Here is a 20,739-nt window from a genome sequence, read left to right as displayed (position 1 = left end):
CGAATATACATTAAATATATATTTAAGAATCAATAAGCAATGCAATTAGACTTTTACTTTCACTAATGAATAAACCAATTTTAAACTTTGACCAGCAGGTGGCAGCAAAGCACGTGTGAAGAAGAGGCCATCAGCAGTACAAAGCACCGGCTGTACAGGTTCCCAGCAGACAATCAAACACTTCAGATAAACCTCCTTCTTTAACTGACTCTCATGGTATGACTGTACAGACTGAGCAGGCCTCACTGCAGTTAGCATAACCGTTAGAGAAAATATAAGAAAACCATGGGGACAGAAAGATCACTGAATAACAGGAATGACCGACATATAGTGCCAAACAGATAAGGTGCAAAGACAGAACTCATGGTACAAACAAAGTAAACGTAGTGCACTATGTAGGGTAGGTCGTAAAATTGTTTGCACTTTGCAGCTTACCTTGCGTTGACTCTTTGTAGTACGGACCCCACAACGGTGGTGGAATTATAAGGGGCTGGTCATCAGGGGGCATGGATTTTGTGGCAGTTTCTTTATTGTCCATATCAAACTCAGCATAGAGGTGCTTAAGCTTGTCAGCATTGCTGGTGGAGGGAGCTGCATTTGTGGGTTTCTATTCTGCAATGGCTTGAATGTCCTGTGTATTAAGACGAACTCGCGGAGTATTATGTCGCCCACATAACATAGAATGAATAAGAGTTGTTTACTGTTCTCCTGTTACTGTAATATTCTGGGAAGTTGTGATTGTTCAACTCCACTATGCACGGTTAGGAGTAACTCCAACTTCACCTAGCAGACATACATATGAGGTGATTGAGGATCTGTTCGTGTATGGACTAACCACCCTGAGATTCTAATGCGTCCTCCAATACGTCCATGATTCACCTATATCATCGTGCCAAGGTTGAGCAGCACAACATGGTCTTTCTAAGATCACTTATATAACTTGTTTATGACAAATAACTTGTTTTGTGGAACGCTTATCTCGTCGTAGGACACTTATCTTGGTTTTGGGGAAGAAGAGAGAGCGTCACCCAGGGAAAGTCTTACCCAAGGGCGCTTACCTGTTTTTCTAGAAATTAAAAGAAAAAGTGTTACTTATTTATGCTCTGTAGCTGCAAGCCGTTTCACTCCACTTAGATGAGAATTGGATTGGATTGAGAATGAGAGCACATTGCCTGAGGGGAGGGGTGAGCCTGGTCAGCCCCTTCCCTGCCCACACGCATCCAGCCGCTTTCTAAATTTAGTATAATGGAAGGGGGAGAGCTCAGCACTGACCGGAGATCAGCCGTGTGATAGAGCCCGCATCACCCGGCACCTTCTCGGGACTCACGTGTTGGTCTCCTGCCAGGACTGAAAGGGGCTCCCCGGTCCATGTGTGAAGGTGGGTGATGATACACGTCCGAGTGTGAATCGCTTTTCAGCTGCTGATGCATTTTAAACATTAATGGGACTACTTACCAATGCTCACGATATTTCATAATTTTGTATCGCTTATAATTAAATATTTCTGAAAGGGGTCAACGCATTTGTTCCTTCGAAAGCCCTATATCCCCCTACTATCCTAAAACATCCTGCCACATGCATCATGTCTCAGAGTGTCCGTGAAGTTTGCTTTAGTTGCTTTAGTTACGTTTATAACTGTGCTTTGCAGTTGTGACGCCCCTCCCCTGGATGTGCTGAAGGTCGGTGCTTCACGGGATCTGAATGCTGCATCTCAACTTAAAGAAGAAAATGTTCAGAAGGTATGTGACTCATACATCCAGCACCTCAGCAGTATTGGCTTTGAATGACTGTGTCTCTTTCCTGCTTGCAGGCTTCCTCTGATCACATGGCATTTCTCCAGGCTTTTAATTTGGAAATGTACTTATGTGGTGATATTTTCAGCACTGCTGTTGTATTTAATCCAGTGCGGTGGACATGAATAAATGAATGTCTTTATGGGTGTCCTCTGCGGTAAATGCTCTCCAATCTGTGTGTCCAAACCGGAGCTGCAGAATAGAATCAGCACCTGCTGGGCAGATTTTAGCAATTTAGCAACTGCTGGTTCCTCATGTTTGATGATGGTTAGATACCTGGGCAGTAGAAACAGTGAGAACTGGTCAGACTGTCCCATGCGGTGGAAGGTGATAGCTTAGTAAGCATCTGCAATTTTACTGTAGATGGGATGCAGAGTTTTCTCTCCTCTGCTGTGGCAGGGAATGTTTTGGTGAAGTACATCGCTCAAGTTGGATTGGTTAACGCCCCCTGCTGTGACAAAGGCTCCATGCGGCTGTGAATTTTGTTTTATTTTTGGCCAGTAAAATGGCAGACACTGGATTATTAGGTAACAGACCGAAAGAACAGTGTCTCCCAGTAACAGTAATGTCTGTGCCCCACATTTTATTGAGGTTGATACACAAACCTCCATGTTACATAGCTGCTTGTCAGGTCTGTAAGCACAGGAGCAGGCTCCACAATGAAAAAGTGAACGATATTCGATGGGGATCACAGTTCAAGATTCATCAGCTTATGTATATTATGTCATGAAAACCCAATCCAATGTCCCCTGCGCAGTTTGGTCCTGCTGAACCTCCGTACCGATCGCGCAGCGACACTCTATTCAAGCCCTTTCACAAGCTACAGCGGATAATTACAAATAGAGATGTGCCGAACGTGTATCTGTGTGCGTTTTCATTGTGGGATACAGATGGTTAGGTTGGTATTTACTGCATGGAAGTGTTGCGTGTAAGAAACCAAGGTACTTTTTATCCGCTAGGATACACACACTCACCACACCGGCTTAGTATATAACGCAGGGTGCCGTGGCGTAGTACGGTGTATGTATATCCAGTTTAAATGCTACTGTGGTGAATGACAGAACCCTCTGTGACTCTCCAGGTTTTACCACTGTCTGATAGCTGTTCTGTCGGCTCTGGTGATACTGTGATGCGTAATTGATACAGATTGCCGATGGGGGCGACTAGCCGTAGCACATTGGTCTTCCTAACAGTAGCTGTGATTTCGCCGTCGTATGAAAATGGATCCTGCGGTCTGTATTAAGGTGGAGGGGAATGATTACGGATGCCTGCGCTGCCGCAGTACAACTATCTGGGCAGGCGAAGAAGCAGCCGCGTTGGCGTTGCCATTGCCGAACGTAAACAAAGATGGCCGCGCCCCATGCCAAACGTAAACCAAGATGGCCGCGCCCGTTGCCAAACGTAAACCAAGATGGCCGCGCCCATGAGGCACATAAATTAGCAGGCATCAAAATGCCAAAGTACTCCAGTAAATCAGACTGGGAGGCTTTCCACGCGTAGTTAACCCAGGGAAGCGGGTGATTAGTGGACGATATTTGCTTGCCCCGAGCGAGAGGGCTATAAAGTTTTGTTTTTGTTGTTTTATAAAACCGAGAAGACTTGAAACTTGCGGTTATCCTTATCTCATCCTGCTTTTGCGTAAGCTTCATTCAGACCTAGGAAACATCCGCCCTCTGTTGGTCTTGTGGTATATCACTGCAGTACGCATGTGCAAACCGCAAATATCCGTATCCACAGTATGAACAGCGACTGTCCCCAGACCGGAAGCACACAACAGCATACGCGGGAAGCGTAAAGTACGAAGTAGGCTTTAGCCGACAAAGACTTGCAGTGAATCTTTGCGGTATTTATTTATACACACGTGCCACTGTTTGTGCAGGACAAGCTATTTCATCAGGGTGTGCATACTGGCAGACCAGCGCGTCCACACACTCTCTATGAGGCCCTAGACTTAGTGCTGGAGAGGAACATGGCGTTGGGACCAGCACTACAAGGTGCAGTCAGACATCTAAGGGATCTAGAGACCCTCTGTATACAGCACAGTGTTTCTGCAGAGTCTCACCCTCACATCCTGTTTGACGACATTTCTGCTTTTCAGAATAAGTGCCTTTTCTGAGAATAACTTCTGCATCATGCTAATGATTTAGCTGCTTTCTACTCGTATGCATGAGAAAAACGAGGATGTTACACAGTTCTTTAATAAAATTGACTTAAATTAAAGCTACAACGATTCTTTGTGAAGACCAACTGTCACTTATTTTACTATGAAATTATGTTGCTAAAATGATGAAATTCCAAGTACTATAAAAATATCTCACATGAATGTCACATGAATGACACCGGAAACCAAGCAAGCTGAAGACTTTCTTGTCTTTGTATTTTTCCACTTTGGCTGCACATGCAGTGTAAGAGGAGCTAATCCTCCACTGTAAGCAGTGATGGATCCTGAGGCCTGACTGTCAGACGCCCACGTCTCCTGCTGCTTTTTCCCAAAGTCCCTCTGTGTCTTTACTTTATCATTATTTCAATTCAATTACATTTTATTTCTATATCAATTACGTTTTACAACATTACATTGTCTTCAACCGCTTTACATTGTCCCTGACCAAAGCCCCCGCTGAACAAACCAGAGGTAACAGTGGCAAAGAAATTCTCCCTAGTAGGAAGAGACCTTGAGTGGAACCAGACTCAAAGGGGGAGCCCATCCTCCAGGGGCTAGCAGAGGAAGTCAAATGAACAAAATCTAGAGGGCAGCTTCTGACGGCAGGATGAACAGTGGTACAGCAGCAAGGCAGGCAATAGAGACATCACAGGGAGCAGGGCGAGCAGGAGAGATGTCAAAGGCAGCAGGGAAGGCAGGAAAGATGTCACAGGCAGCAGGGAAGGCAGGAGACACGTCACAGGCAGCAGGGAAGGCAGGAGAGATGTCACAGGCAGCAGGGAAGGCAGGAGACACGTCACAGGCAGCAGGGAAGGCAGGAGAGATGTCACAGGCAGCAGGACAGGCAGGAGAGACGTCACAGGCAGCAGGACGGGCAGGAGAGACGTCACAGGCAGCAGGGCATGCAGGAGAGACGTCACAGGCAGCAGGGCAGATAGGAGAGACATCACAGGCAGCAGGGCATGCAGGAGAGACGTCACAGGCAGCAGGGCGGACAGGAGAGACGTTCCAGGCAGCAGGGCAGACAGGAGAGACGTCACAGGCAGCAGGGAAGGCAGGAGACACGTCACAGGCAGCAGGGAAGGCAGGAGAGATGTCACAGGCAGCAGGGAAGGCAGGAGACACGTCACAGGCAGCAGGGAAGGCAGGAGAGATGTCACAGGCAGCAGGACAGGCAGGAGAGACGTCACAGGCAGCAGGACGGGCAGGAGAGACGTCACAGGCAGCAGGGCATGCAGGAGAGACGTCACAGGCAGCAGGGCAGATAGGAGAGACATCACAGGCAGCAGGGCATGCAGGAGAGACGTCACAGGCAGCAGGGCGCACAGGAGAGACGTTACAGGCAGCAGGGCAGACAGGAGAGACGTCACAGGCAGCAGGGAAGGCAGAAGAGACGCCACAGACAGCAGGGCGGGCAAGAGAGATGTCACAGGCAGCAGGGCGGGCAGGAGAGACGTCACAGGCAGCAGGACAGGCAGGAGAGACGTTACAGGCAGCAGGGAAGGCAGAAGAGACGTCACAGACAGCAGGGCGGGCAAGAGAGACGTCACAGGCAGCAGGACAGGCAGGAGAGACGTCACAGGCAGCAGGGAAGGCAGAAGAGACGTCACAGACAGCAGAGCGGGCAAGAGAGATGTCACAGGCAGCAGGGCGGGCAGGAGAGACGTCACAGGCAGCAGGACAGGCAGGAGAGACGTCACAGGCAGCAGGGAAGGTAGAAGAGACGTCACAGACAGCAGAGCGGGCAAGAGAGATGTCACAGGCAGCAGGGCGGGCAGGAGAGACGTCACAGGCAGCAGGGAAGGCAGGACAGATGTCAGGCAGCAGGGCATGCAGGAGAGACGTCACGGGGAGCAGGGAGGGAAAGAGATGTCACAGGCAGCAGGACAGGCAGGAAAGACGTCACAGGCAGCAGGGCAGGCAGGACAGATGTCAGGCAGCAGGGCATGCAGGAGAGACGTCACAGGCAGCAGGGCGTGCAAGAGAGACGTCACAGGCAGCAGGGTGGACAAGATATCGTGCTTATTTTGGGTCTCCAGCAACACAGCACAGGATGAGTAAGAGGGATAAAAAAAAACTGCATTAGCCAAAGTAGGGGGGACTAGAGGCAGTGCAAACAGTTAGGTGAGTGTAATATGTAAGCTCCGGCACACATGGCTATGGCAGCATAAGTGGGAGGGAGAGGCAAGTGGTATAACTCATACAGGGGCTGTAATGCACAGGCTTACCCAGGCAGAAGTGCAGGGGCTTCTGACCTTGTTAATGTGGTATAACGCATACAGGGCCTGTAATGCACAGGCTGACCCAGGCTGAAGCCTAGGGGCCTCTGACCATGTTAATGTGGTATAACGCATACAGGGGCTCTAATGCACGGGTTTACCCAGGCTGAAGCCCAGGGGCCTCTGACCATGTTAATGTGGTATAACACATACAGGGGCTGTAATGCGCAGGCTTACCCAGGCTGAAGCCCAGGGGCTTCTGACCATGGTAATGTGGTATGATGCATACAGGGGCTGTAATGCACAGACTTACCCAGGCTGAAGCCCAGGGACCATGTTAATGTCCCTCTGAATGCATGTACCTGCCACCTCAGCACTCCTGACTGTTGGCTTTGAATGTGACCATGACTGTGTCTGTATGCAGTTTGCAGGCTTCCTCTGTTCACATGGCATTTCTACACCTTCTAGTGCCCTGCAATGGACTGATAAGCTGTTGAAGGTTTACCTCACTTTACACTGTGTGCTTCCTGCATTTGGAAATACATAACTATACTAATGATAAATAGCTATGATGAGACAAATCTCTGAGGCAACAGAGAGATCCATGTAATATTCATTTCATATAAGCAACGACACAATAAAAATACACGTTAGTTGTAATTCATGCATCTTTATTCATACTGATTTTTTTCATTCATTAATGCTTCCAGTGCCTGTGCTTTGATAGTTTATTTTATTCTGTACAGACTAATAATAATGACTTGCTAAAGTGCTAAACATTCAGCCTTGTGGTTTTGTCACTTCCTGTTTAAAGTGTCCACTCCCCCTTCACTCTGCCTCTGTGTGTAACAATAGAAACGACCATGACAGTGAAGGTTACAGAGGATGAGGCAGTGAGAGTCAGTCTCCACAGATCTGAGCTCAGTGACGCACAGACGTATGGATCCTCTGATGCTCCTGTTTCTTCTTATTGCTGGGCTCACAGGTGAGTGTCGCTCATTATGGTATGAAGTATTTTACCTGCAAACAAATTGCAAATACTATTTGGATTCTTGCAGGTGATTATAACAAAACATTTTATACATTTTTTGAAACAAAAGTATTTGAGCAAGTCAATGTCATCACTTGATGTACTTATTTTGCATTATTTGTATTTATTAGTACGTGTAATATTTATCCTGAATTCTACTATTTAAGACATGAGCAAACTAGCATGAATCAGGATTTTGACATTATAAGTATAATGTCCAAATATACAGTATGATACTGCAACGTCTCTCCTTTGGTGTCCAAGCAGTACAAAGACTGTCAGTGCAGATAAGCTGCCCCTGTCTCTTGTACCCTTTGCTTTTCTGAGAGGCTGATGATTGATCTTCCTGGGGTCGTTTCAGCAGTACAGTTGGTCCTTTTTCTAACTTTGCCCCGTGTTTCACTATGGGAGTCGCTTTGGGTGTGACCAGCTACAGAAGCTCCAATGACAGTACGTCTGTCTGTGATGGACAGGTGGACCTGAGACCAGGCTCCACCTCTGTCTGGCTTTGGGGGGGGCAGCAAGAGGTATGCCGGCCAGCAGTGGAGAGAGGCTAACCCAGGGCTGTAAGTGAAGCACCTCTTTGCTGCTGTGGTTTCTACCCTCCCCCCCCCCCCCCCCCCCCATGTCAGATGTATGTAAATTATTGGAAGTGCCTGCAGTGTTTGTAGCACTCAAACATTTCCGGTGCTTTATCTGATGCTAACATGGTGTTGTGAAATCAAACAATATGCCTTATTTGATTTGCTGGAGGGGCTGGAGGGGTGCAGTGGTTAGCACTGTTGCCTCACACCTCTGGGACCTGGGTCACCACCTGGGTCACATGTGTGTGGAGTTTGCATGTTCTCCCCATGTCGTCGTGGGGTTCCTCCTGACATTACTCATGTGGTGTGATAATCGATGGACGTTCAGAATCTGGAACTTGGGTTGAACTGTCAGTCACTGATGGTAAGATGCCTGAAAAACATCTGATCACAGCATTTTCATGCATATATGTCTGACATGATTCAGAAGGACGCAGTGAGGAGGAATCCCACAAGAGGCAGGATGCGAGTGAGAATGTAGAAGTTTAATTAAATAAAGCAGAAGCAATCCAGCGAACCCTGAACAGGAAACTAAAGACAAACTCACATAAACCACCGGGTTCACTGACAGAGCAGACTGGGCCTAAGATCATTATTCAGAGAGCAAGGAGCCTCCAGCGTTTAACACAGGAGGGCAAACAGCATACAAGGACTAAGGGTCCGAAATCGCATATTTGTTTGCTATGTAATAGGGGAAATATGCACCAGAAAAGGGTAAAAATTTGCTCCTTTCATGTCACTGGTGCTGTATCCTCCAGGGTCATGCTAACTGTACCTGTTAAGGTACAGAAATGGCCTCAGAGGATCATTTTTGTACCATTGAGTATACATTAATGTTGTTTGTACCTTGGGGATGAGGGTACAGCCCCATTGACAAACAAAGATGTAAATTATAACCCTTTTTTGGTATATATTACATAGCAATTTTTTCCTTTTTTTCTGAGTGTAGTGTGAATATAATGACGTGAGCATTATGTTCGAATCCTCAGTATCCCGATGGACGCTACAGTATCCCACAAGGCTACTGGAGCGGCGACCAGAGACAAAGAACGTCATTTACTCAGCAATTTCTGTACAGATTTAAGTAAAAAACAATACCCAGTTGCATAAGTTGACTCGAATATGTATATGAATATTTTTTCATTGATAGATTTTAACAGTTTTTGATTTGAGGGGGTCTTAAAATATCATTGGTACACAACTGCATCATTTAATATGCAGGATGGTGATCACAGTGTGTCTGAATGCATGCCTACTGCTCTCATGCAGACATGCAGTACATACTGCATGCCTACTGCTCTCATGCAGACATGCAGCACATACTGGATGCCTACTGCTCTAATGCAGACATACAGTACATACTGCATGCCTACTGCTCTCATGCAGACATGCAGCACATACTGGATGCCTACTGCTCTAATGCAGACATACAGTACATAACTGCATGCCTACTGCTCTCATGCAGACATGCAGTACATACTGCATGCCTACTGCTCTCATGCAGACATGCAGCACATACTGGATGCCTACTGCTCTAATGCAGACATACAGTACATAACTGCATGCCTACTGCTCTCATGCAGACATACAGTACATACTGCATGCCTACTGCTCCCTACTGCTCTCATGCAGACATGCAGCACATACTGGATGCCTACTGCTCTAATGCAGACATACAGTACATAACTGCATGCCTACTGCTCTCATGCAGACATACAGTACATAATGCATGCCTACTGCTCCCTACTGCTCTCATGCAGACATACAGTACATACTGCATGCCTACTGCTCTCATGCAGACATGCAGCACATACTGGATGCCTACTGCTCTAATGCAGACATACAGTACATAACTGCATGCCTACTGCTCTCATGCAGACATGCAGTACATACTGCATGCCTACTGCTCTCATGCAGACATGCAGCACATACTGGATGCCTACTGCTCTAATGCAGACATACAGTACATAACTGCATGCCTACTGCTCTAATGCAGACATACAGTACATACTGCATGCCTACTGCTCCCTACTGCTCTCATGCAGACATGCAGCACATACTGGATGCCTACTGCTCTAATGCAGACATACAGTACATACTGCATGCCTACTGCTCTCATGCAGACATACAGTACATACTGCATTCCTACTGCTCCCTATTGCTCTCATGCAAACATACAGTACATACTGCATGTCTACTGCGCTCATGCAGACATACAGTACATACTGCATTCCTACTGCTCTCATGCAGACATACAGTACATACTGCATGCCTACTGCTCCCTACTGCTCTCATGCAGACATGCAATACATACTGCATGCCTACTGCTCTAATGTACACATACAGTACATACTGCATGCCTATTGCTCTCATGCAGACATACAGTACATACTGCATGTCTACTGCGCTCATGCAGACATACAGTACATACTGCATTCCTACTGCTCTCATGCAGACATATAGTACATACTGCATGCCTACTGCATGCCTACTGCTCTCGTGCAGACATGCAGTACATACTGTGTTAATGGCCGAGTAGTGGGTTTGTGATAGTATTGTGGGGCTGAGCGGACTGAAGCATCTCGAGAGCAGAGAGAGACAAGGAGACTTTCTTGCTGGTGGGAAGAAGTCCTTATTTGCAGTCCTTAAATGGATTACAACATTCACCCAATGAGCACCAAACCAATTACATAGAGTAGAAACACAAGGTTGTCAGACGCCGAACCCTAAGGTGCACACACGGTGGGAGATTTACGTAAGCTAATTACACACGAGGATCAAGGTTTTATATGATAAGTAATATGTTAAGAAATGTCCTTTTGTTTAGTTTTAAATGAATGTGAAATTCATGGAAAAGCATAAATATGAACAAGTCTAAACCAGCAAAGGCAAATCTAATTATGACAAAAACATGCTGAGGTGACATTGAATTGCAAACGCTGTGTGAGTGTGCCCTGCAATGAGTTGGCGCCCTGTCCTGGTTATCTCCTACCTTGCATCTGCAACTTCTGGGATTGGCTATAGACCCCCGCAACCCTGCATAGGATGGGTGTGGATGATGGATGGATGGATGGATGGATGGATGGATGGATGGATGGACAGTAAGTAAGTAGTAAATACAATATTCAATAGAAACAAGCAAATGTTTATATTATACAAAATGAAATACCTACAGCTGACTGGTACTGAATCTGCATTAATATGTGTATAAATGGTGTAAGAGAGAGTGAGAGTTAATCAGCTGGGTAATTTTCATACTGTCCCTGCAGGTGTGTCCACACTGACTGTACAGAGAGGAGGATCTGTCACCATCCCATGCTTCTATGGTGACAGATATAAATCTCATGTGAAATACTGGTGCAGAGAGTATTCTAGCAATTCATGTACTCCCATAGTATACACTGACTCTCCACAGGAGGGTAAAGTGTCAGTCAGAGATGATCCTGATCAGCAAGTCTTCATTGTGACCATGAACAATCTGACAACTGGGGACTCCGGCTACTACTGGTGCAGTGTGGAGATCAGCAGAGGTTCAGCTGTGGGAACACGGGTTTACCTGTCAGTCACTGAGGGTAAGATGTCTGTACTGCAGCCTGCAGCCAATGAGATGCACAGTATGTAACATGCATGTAATTCAGTCATAAAAAAAGAACACAAACAGAGAAAGAATGAAAATACTTTGGAAACATTTTATTTTATTTTAAAACTTTATAGACTGGATTCCAATTTTACTTTTGTTCACTAGCATAATTAAAAACTTAAAAAAGTAACAGCATCAATTAAAATTTGTTGTCTTTCACTCCACAGCAGCTAATTAACCTCTAGCTGGTAGAGACTGGGGGCAGCGTGGGGGCCTCACACCTCCAGGCTTATGGTTTCGATATCTGGCCCCCAGCTCTCTGTCCTCTTGTTTAGTTTTAGATGTTTATAAAAAGTATGGTAACATTAATATAAACATGTAACTGGCTCATGGTTTATGCAAAGTATATTTTATTCTGAACTGTGTAAATATCACAATGTTTCTTCCTATTCCGTGTGTTTAGGTTCCCCAGGGCTGTCAGTGGACAAACAGGAGGTGACGGGTGTGGAAGGAGACAGTGTCACTGTTCAGTGTCGCTATACATACGATTATGGTCAGAGGCTGTGGTGTAAGTTTGGGGGCTTCTGTGTATCAGAGAGATCTGTGAGTTTGGATGGGAGGCCGGTCCTGATCAGGGATGACAGAGTGAATAGAGTCTTCAGTGTGACAATGAGGGGACTGGAGAGGAAGGACACTGGCTGGTACTGGTGTGATGACAGAAACCAGCAGATCCCAGTTCATATTACTGTCAGTCAGAGAACTACAACCACAACCAGCACTGATGGTAAGTAACTAATTAAAATCTATCTGTGAATCATTTATGCTTCAGTATAAACAGATTCATGCTAAATGACCCCAAAAGATTCACCCACAGGGTCTCTGCTTTTTGTGGGAAAATCTGTGGGGGGCAGGAGGGTTAACAGGGTATTACTAACAAGCACCAGGGTGAATAAAGTGACGTAAAAGTATCTTTATCATCTCCTGCAGTATGAAATTATCACCTTGTTGGTCATAGTGCAGTAATGTGATGAATAGAATATTAATATGAAAGACATTTAAAGACTGACAATCTGACAGCTGAAACATAAAGAGGCCTGAAGTCAGAAGTAAATTTCCTGTAGGGGGTTACGCTGCCCCCAGTTCCTCCTGAAGCCCACAGTCACTTCCTCGGTCCTGTTGATGTTTAGCAGCAGACTGTGGGCCTTGCACCACTCCAGCAGCTCTCTCCCCCCTGTCTGTACGCAGACTCGTCTCCCCCCCATGAGGCCCGTCATGATGCTGTCGTCTGCATACTTTATGATGTGGTTAGAGGTGGTCTTGGCGGAGCAGGCGGATGTCAGCAGTGTGAATAGTAGGGGGCGGAGGCAGCGGCCTGGGGGAGTTCCTGTGCTCAGACTGACGGGGGCAGAAGTGATGTTTCCTGCCCTGACAGACTGTGGTCTCTCTCAGAAAGTACAGGGTCTGGTGGCAAAGTCACATTTTCAGCCCAAGATGAGCAGAGTTCGGGTTAGTTGTGGCATTATAGTGACGGTAACCTTACATAGCAGTCCTTATTCTCCAGGGATATGAAGGGCTGGGGTTATGGCGCCCTCTGCAGGCTGGTTGGACGGTATGCAAACTGGTGTGGATGAAGGGAGACAGGGAGGTTTGCTTTGAAGTGTCACATGACCAGCAGCTCAATGCACTTCATTATGATGGAGTGAGAGCTATGGGTGGATAATCATTAAGCACTGGAGCAGCTGTCTTCTTAGGCACCGTATGACTGTGGCAGTTTATAGGCAGTTGGGGATACATGCTTGTCTGAGTGAGGTGTTAAAGACGTCTGTCATGCCATCTGTTAGCTCAGGGGCACAGTCCCTAAGAACCCGACCTGGGATATTGTCAGGACCAGCAGTCTTACATGGGTTCTTGTTACACAGAGTGTTCCTCATTTCCACTGTGGATGGGTGGGGCGTCTGTTCATTGCTGGGAGGGGGGCTCTTCTCAGCTTTGTTGTGTGTCACATCAAACCAGGCAAAGAGGTAGTTAAGCCTGTCTGGGAGGGAGGTGTCACAATCCATGGTATGTGAGGGGGTGTTGTAATCTGTGAGGGCTGGTAGAAGATTAAGATTAAGATAATTTTTTTTAATCCCCGAGGGAAATTGCCACATACGTCGTGTGTCCCTGGTGTTTGGAAAAGCCCATGGATTTTTTTTTGTGCATTAGCCCTTATTGCAGCTCTGATACCCCATGACAGAGCAGCTCTAGCTGCCCTTAGGGCCACAGGGTCACCTGCACTGAAGGCCACGTCCTCTGCTTTTCGCCTGCTGTGGATGTCCGCTGTGGCCCAGTGCTTCTGATTGGCTTCGCTAAAGGCGTTCCAGTCGATGTGACTAAGACAGTCCTGAAGTACAGAAGTGGCTCCTTCTGGCCAAACTCTGACCTGCTTGATAGTGACTTTGGACCGTTTCAGTAATGGTGTGCAGACTGGTAGGAGCATGGAGGCTCTTTGATCTGAGGGGCCGAGGTGGGGGCTGGACTTTGCTTTGTAAGCCCCGTCAATGGTTGTGCAGCCCACCTCCAGAATGATGTCCCCTCAGCTGAAGTTACAACAGAGCTAAAAGGAATGAAATATCTTGATTAATCATAAGGAAATTCTTTTAACTCTTGAAAAACTGTTGCTGAATATGGTTATTCATTGGTATTATAGTTGATTTGCAGGTGGTATGGTGGCCCAGTAGGTGGTGCTGTTGCTATACACCTTCATGCTTAGGGGTTTGAATCTGGCTTCTGCTCTGTCTGTGTGGAGTTTGCATGTTCTCCTTGTGCTGTGTGGGTTTCCTCCCACAGTCCAAAGACATGCGGTCAGGCTGATTGGTGTCTCTACTAGAGAGTGTGTGTCTATGTGCCCTGTGACTGACTGGCATCCCGTCCAGGATATTCTTGATTTGTTCATGATTTGTGTTTCAGTAGTAAATGACATTTCTATATACAGTGCATGTATTTTTATTCATATTTTGTAATAGATATTAATGTTTAATTGTCATTGATTTTATACATAGTAGGATTATACAGCAGTTTGGTGAGCGCTTTGTAAATAAATTTGACTTTAACTTTGAATCCCAGGGGGAAATTTCACATATGTTGTGTGTCCCTGGTGGTGTGGAAAAGGCCATGGATATTTTTGTCCGTAAGTCCTCCTTGCGGCTCTGATGATCCGTGACAGAGCGGCTCTAGCTGCCCTTAGGCCCACAGGGTCGCCAGACCTGAAGGCCACGCCCCCTGCTTTTCGCCTGCTGTGGACGTCCGCTGTGACCCAGGGCTTAATGAATTATTTAATCGTTATGTATCTTTCATCACAAATAGCCACAATATTTGTTCAAGATTTGCGCTTCAGTACTTACTGAGTTATTACTATATTACTTGTGCCGTTTTATACATGACCTTTTCCTTATGAGTCTTTCCTGCCTAACAGAACAGAGCTTTTCCTTTTCCCTCTAATCAGAAACCACAGTCCTCACTCCAGTTTTTGTTTCTGTCTCAGAGACCATCAAGCTGCCTGCTCCTGGATCGACCCCCACTGGAGCGAATGATAAGTGGCAGAGGTTAGTATTCAGCTCATCATGCTACAGCGTCTGACTGATCATACAGTAATGGGAAATGCATGTTAGTTTTATGAAAATAAGAATATTGTGTCTATTTTATTTTTCTTAATTATTATATCCCTGAGACAGCATCCTATCCAGGGTGAGCCGCTGCCTTGTGCTCTGTGCTGCTGGGGACAGACTGCAGGCCTGTTTGGAAGATGGATGGATGGATGGATGGATGGATGGATGGATGGATGGATGGATGGATGGATGGATGGATGGATGGATGGATTGATTTTACGAAACAGTATAACATGTAATCTAATAAACAGGGATACATGTGCACTGGTGCAGAAGTACTCACATGCATGGTGATTTACAGTATTTTGTAAATAAATGGGCATCTGCGTCTCTTTCATAAGATAAGTGCTGCACGTATTGCTTTATACGGTGAATCTGTACTTGCACACCAGTTTACGTGAATCTCTGCTAATAATCTTAATAAAACTGGCAGTTAAATTCTCCAGCTATTTTCATGCTCTTTGTTACTGTCTCCTGTTCTTCACATGCCGCCTGTCTAATAGTACAGATGTAACTGTACCGTGTTGCTGTGAATCATGTAAGACTTTACTGTTCACATCCACCCTCTTATTCAGCTCTTTGGTCCAGCTAGCTCTGTATGTAGGACTGGGCTTATTGGTGCTGCTGTTGATGGTTATAATTCTGTCAGAGTAGATTCACTGCCTTGTTCTTCAGGTTTGAATGTGATACGTGTGACTGACAGACACACTGATGTATTATATGTCTGACAGGTGGGAGCAGGTTCTGGATGCTGTACTGAAAGCTGGGACTGGTGTGTTTTATCTGATCTGCACCATCATCGCCATTCAGCTGCACTGGAGCATCTTTAGAAAGAGGGGATCCAATCAGAGAGAAGCAGAGGGAGGGTCCAATACAAACCATGGGTCTGAATAAATATACAAGCTTATTAATGCACTAATGTACATGACTGTAAATAAATGAACAATCTTCAAGGCTGTATCAGCAAGGTTATGCTGTGTTTGTATGAAATGCCTTTTTATATATCAGGAGTGTTTCAGTCTATGCTGTAGCCATTTATTTGTGCATCAATCTCTCTGTGTCAGAGGAAGCTGGGAAGGGGCTGACCATTCTGGAGCAGAAGGAGACAGAAGAGTAAAATAAAAAAGTAAAATAAACGGTTATGCTAACTGCAGTGTAGCCTCTCTCACGCAGTGTAGGATTGTCTGCTGGGAACCTGTACAGCCAATGCTTTTTACCGCTGATAGCCTCTTCTCACACATGCTTTGCTGCCACCTGCTGGTCAGAGTTTAGTATGACATTATTATTGGATTGGGTTGGTTTAATATTGGAAAGCAAAGTTAAGTCTTATTTCATTGCTTATTAATTCTTAAATTGATATTTATTGTATGCTGGTCATTGTTTTGATTTAATAAATGAGAAATTGATGGTTTAGTTTACATCTTGCATTGTTCTGAAGTTTTAATTAAAATTTAAGAATTTATCAACCTTAAAGTAAATGGTTTGTGGTTTGCAGGTCACTCCTCCTTCTCAGATCCCACCAATCAGCGACCCTCTCAGAGTGTGATGTAATCCATTCTGCCGCACGTCGGAGGGCAGTCCGGAGTGGATGGGCCTATGTCTTTTTGTCTCTGTGTGTGGGTGTCTGTGTATATTGTGGGGATGCGTGTATGGTGTATGTGCATGGCTGTAAGGTGTGTTTGCGGGGTGTCTGTGTGGATGGTGGGGGCCTGGGTCCGGGGCTTGATGCTACGTCTTGCGTGCGGTTGGTCTCTTGGGTGTGGTTGCAGCCTCCCACCCTTACTATTTAGTACATTCCATGTTGAAAATGCATGCACACAACACACACGCAACACACGAACACAACACAAGCACACTAGCCTGCATTTCACCTACACAATTGAGCACACATCTAAATATACTTGCACGCACCCATCCAAGCACACATTTAGATTTTATATGCTTGTATAATTGTGTTACTTTCTTCACTCTTTAATTTTGTTAGTTCCTGAATTTATTCGTTTCTGGATAAATTCATATTTCATACCATCAGTATGTTTCTCACTTACTCCTTTTTTCTTTTTTTTTCTTTTTCCTTCTTTTTTTTCCCAACCTAATCTGTCCCTCCTCTTTGTCCAGCTCAGCCACTGCAATATTTTACATGTGTTAAAAATGAAATAAAATAAAAAGAAATCGATCAACATGAGGAGTCTATTCAGAGTTTATAGCGCCCCTCATGGTAAAGCAAACATGTTTGGCACAGCAGTGCATTCAGACCATGATTCTGCCGGCTAAAGCTGCCGGACAGGACAAAGGGAAAAAAGAAGAGTGTGATGTAATACAAAAAAACCTCACAGTGCATTAGAAATACACCATCTACCTATCAGCAGCCCAGATATGGGGAAAGGGGACGTGTCAGAAGTCAAGAGAATGATATCAGATACCTATTGGCCCACATCAAATGGAAATATCCCTGTGTAATCTTTTAGTTTCTGGTTTAACACCCACTAAATGTCAGTAAGTGAAGTTGAAAACCCGGATCAGTAAATTCCACAGTAAATTTCTTTACCTGATTTAATAATAACCCTCTTACTGCATTGGTGATAATGCTCTCTTATGTCTCCCGAAGTGGGAATAGAGAGAATTACAGTGGATAGGGAATTTAAAGGAACTACTTTAACAAACAAATGACTTTGGACAATCATGCTTCTCAAAAGCCCATAAATATTTTGAAAAATCTCTTTACTCCTAAAAACAGGAATGAAGCCTTTGCAGTTTGCCTACCAACCAGAGGTGGGCATAGAGGACACCATAATCTACCTGCTTCATTGTGCCGACACCCTCCTGGATCTGCCTGGGGACGCGGTCAGAGTCATGTATTTGGACGTATCAAGTACTTTCAGTACCATCCAGCCTGTCCTCTGGGGGAGGAAGATAACAGTGATGCAGGTAGACGCTCCTCTGGTGGCTTGGATTATGGGATACCTATACGGACGTCCTCAGTACGCTCAGTACGCCCACAGGGCAGTGTGTGGGACACGCTGGTGAGCAAACAGGACCTCCACGGGGGGGGCGGTACTCTCTCCTTTGCTCTATGCACTGCTGAACGCCACCAGAGGTCCTTCCTCCCAGTGGCTGTCGGACTATGCAGCTGATCTCCTTTCTGCTGAACACTGAAATATACCATGTGCAGTTTCTGTTCCCATCATGTGTATCCAATACCACTTCCATATTGTACAATACAGCGAATAATATGCATTGTACAGTCTTAGTTGATCCTTTTTTGCACAACCTATATATAATTCTCCATTTGCACTTCTGAGTGTATAATATACTCTGCACTGTGTGTATTATGGTGTATAATCAAGCACATGCCTGTACAGTTTAAAATGATTTTTAGCTACACTACTGCACATTGGCTACAGTCATTGGCTTATTGTTATTGTGATTTTACTTTGCTCTCCCCTTTTCTCCCTTAACTGGTGGTTGACCAACTGCAACAAAATAATTTTATTCCGGGGATCAATAAAGTTGTTTTGATTCCGAATTTCCTCCGGGTACTCCGGTTTCCTCCCACAGTCCAAACACATGCTGAGGCTGATTGAACTTGCTAAATTGCCCGTAGGAGTGCTGTCACGATCCATGGCGCGGGTAATGCGCACTGGCAGGTCGGCAGGCAGGAAACAGGCAAGGCAAGCGCAATCGGGGGAAAACTAGGGTTTAATTGGGGAATAGGGCAGGACAGAACATTGACGCACAGCAAAATCAATGACAGACAAGGGAAACAGGTAAGACCAGGACTTAAAATTGGACAGGACTAATCAAAGTAATCGGACACAGCAGGAGACGATCAGGGAAGCACACGTGGGTAATCAGGGGGCGTGGCACACACGAGGAGCGGACGAGCCGGGCATGACAAGTGCATGTGTGAGTGACTGGTGTGTGAATGTGCCCTGTGATGGGCTGGGCCCCAATCCTGGGTTGTTCCCTGCCTCGTGCCCATTGCTTCTGGGATAGGCTCCGGACCCCCCGCGACCCAGTAGGATAAGCGGTTTGGAAGATGGATGGACGGATGATTCTGGATTGAATGAATAAGCACATTACAGTTTTTCTGATGGCTTAAACCCTAACTGTGATTGTTATAGCACAATTTCTAAAACTATTAATACTTATAGCAAAACCACTCACTGAGTTTGCAAAACTAAAAGCACAAGCACTGCTTTGCACTCAGTTTGCAATTTTGTAGCACACACTTTGCAAAACTGTAGGCACAATTCACTGCACAACACTCTTTTTGCAGAACTTTAAACACAACTCACTGCTTACACTCAATTACCAAATTTCCAACACACTCCTAGCAAAATTATACACATGTATGGCTATCATTAACACTATTTTTCCAACTGTCTGGCACACTTTCACATGTGAAAACTGTTTTAGATAATTAGTTCACTTTGCAATCAGCCTAAGCACTATAAATAAACCACAGGTAAGCTGTCTATGTGGAGTACAATGGAAGGAGCAGTAAGAGTGAGAAGAGTGAGAATCCGAGGAGGCCGAGGAGGCCGAGGGAGAGGACGTGGAGGTGAAAAAGTTGGAGGAAGAGGACGTGGAGGTGAAGAAGCGAGAGGGTTAGAGGAAGTTAGAGGAAGAGGACAAGGAGGAGCAAGAAGAGGACGAGGAGGGGAAAGAGGAAGGGTAAGAAGAGTAAGAAATAGAATAACTGATGACATCAGAGCTACAATAGTGGACCATGTCATCAACCATGGGATGAACCTGAGGGAAGCTGGCCAACGGGTTCAGCCTAAATTGAGCCGCTACACTGTGGCAAGCATCATTAGGACATTTCGAAATGAGAATCGGTAAGTACTTTGTAGCACTGCCATACTCTAATGAGAAACACAACAGTACCATACATGCAAAAATACTGAAATTGTTACTTTACAGAATTGCTAGACGTCCAGATGTTGGGGGCAGAGGCAGAATGTTCACTCCAGGGCAAGAGACCCATATAGTGAACATGGTGATTGCCAATAATGCAATACAGTTTTTTTCAATTGCTTAGACACTAAAATTAAAACTTTCTCACGATTAACAAATCCTTATACTCAAGGAGCAAAACACCAGCCTAGATTTGCACAACTGTAAGCACATTTTCAACTTCACACTTTTTGCAAAACATAACACACAGTGATTTGCAAAACACTAAACACACTTAACATACATTACACACAAAAATCTATCATGAAGTCACTTCCTTGCAATACCAAAGCACTGACTGTCTAATAACCGCACCGTCCAACCAATTGGTTCAACACAGTCATCAGGTGTGCAAACACTTGTTTGCTTAATTGTAGACACACCAATCAGGTGTTTAAGCACTATAAAAAGGCAACCAGCAAGTTCACCTGTCTTCAACAAAAATGGACAGTGTCGGAAGAAGAGGAAGAGTACAGATGAGAGGGGGAATCTGGAGAGAACAAGGTGGAGGAAGAGGCCAAGGTAGGGGAAGAGGAAGAGGGAGAGGAAGACCTAGAGGAGGGGTAGGACATGCACAAAGAAGAAGACGACCAAATCTGTGTAACGAAATTCGTGCTACAATTGTGGACCATGTAATAAACCACGGACTAACACTGAGGGAGGCTGGACTGAGAGTACAGCCTAACCTAAGCAGGAACACAGTGGCATCAATAGTTCGGACATTTCGTCAAGAGCACAGGTGAGAAACTTATCTTCTGTCAACAGA

The 20,739-nt window shown here is 45.5% G+C and overlaps 2 protein-coding genes across 7 annotated transcripts in view; one reads left to right on the top strand and one right to left on the bottom strand.

Moving 5' to 3' along the window:
* LOC125740088 (CMRF35-like molecule 1) overlaps nt 1-20,739 on the bottom strand; it is a 152,238-nt gene that overhangs the window by 111,466 nt on the left and 20,033 nt on the right. The window lies entirely within an intron of this gene.
* Nucleotides 1,581-20,739, top strand: part of LOC125740089 (polymeric immunoglobulin receptor-like) — a 179,026-nt gene continuing 159,867 nt past the window's right edge. Inside the window, exons 1-4 of one of the 3 annotated variants that reach the window (XM_049010826.1) lie at nt 1,581-1,739; nt 7,029-7,158; nt 7,677-7,769; nt 11,057-11,359. In XM_049010826.1, the coding sequence (XP_048866783.1) occupies nt 7,113-7,158; nt 7,677-7,769; nt 11,057-11,359 (442 nt within the window). In that variant the 5' untranslated portion in view covers nt 1,581-1,739; nt 7,029-7,112. Of the gene's footprint in view, nt 1,740-7,028; nt 7,159-7,676; nt 7,770-8,124; nt 8,152-11,056; nt 11,360-20,739 lie in introns of those variants that run through there. The other 2 variants (XM_049010830.1, XM_049010829.1) reach the window with 2 other exon arrangements.

The sequence above is a fragment of the Brienomyrus brachyistius genome, chromosome 4 (assembly GCF_023856365.1).
Source record: "Brienomyrus brachyistius isolate T26 chromosome 4, BBRACH_0.4, whole genome shotgun sequence".
NCBI classification, from domain to species: domain Eukaryota; kingdom Metazoa; phylum Chordata; class Actinopteri; order Osteoglossiformes; family Mormyridae; genus Brienomyrus; species Brienomyrus brachyistius.
The sequence above is the reverse complement of the archived record's forward strand: the minus strand, read 5'-3'. Positions and strand labels throughout refer to the sequence as shown.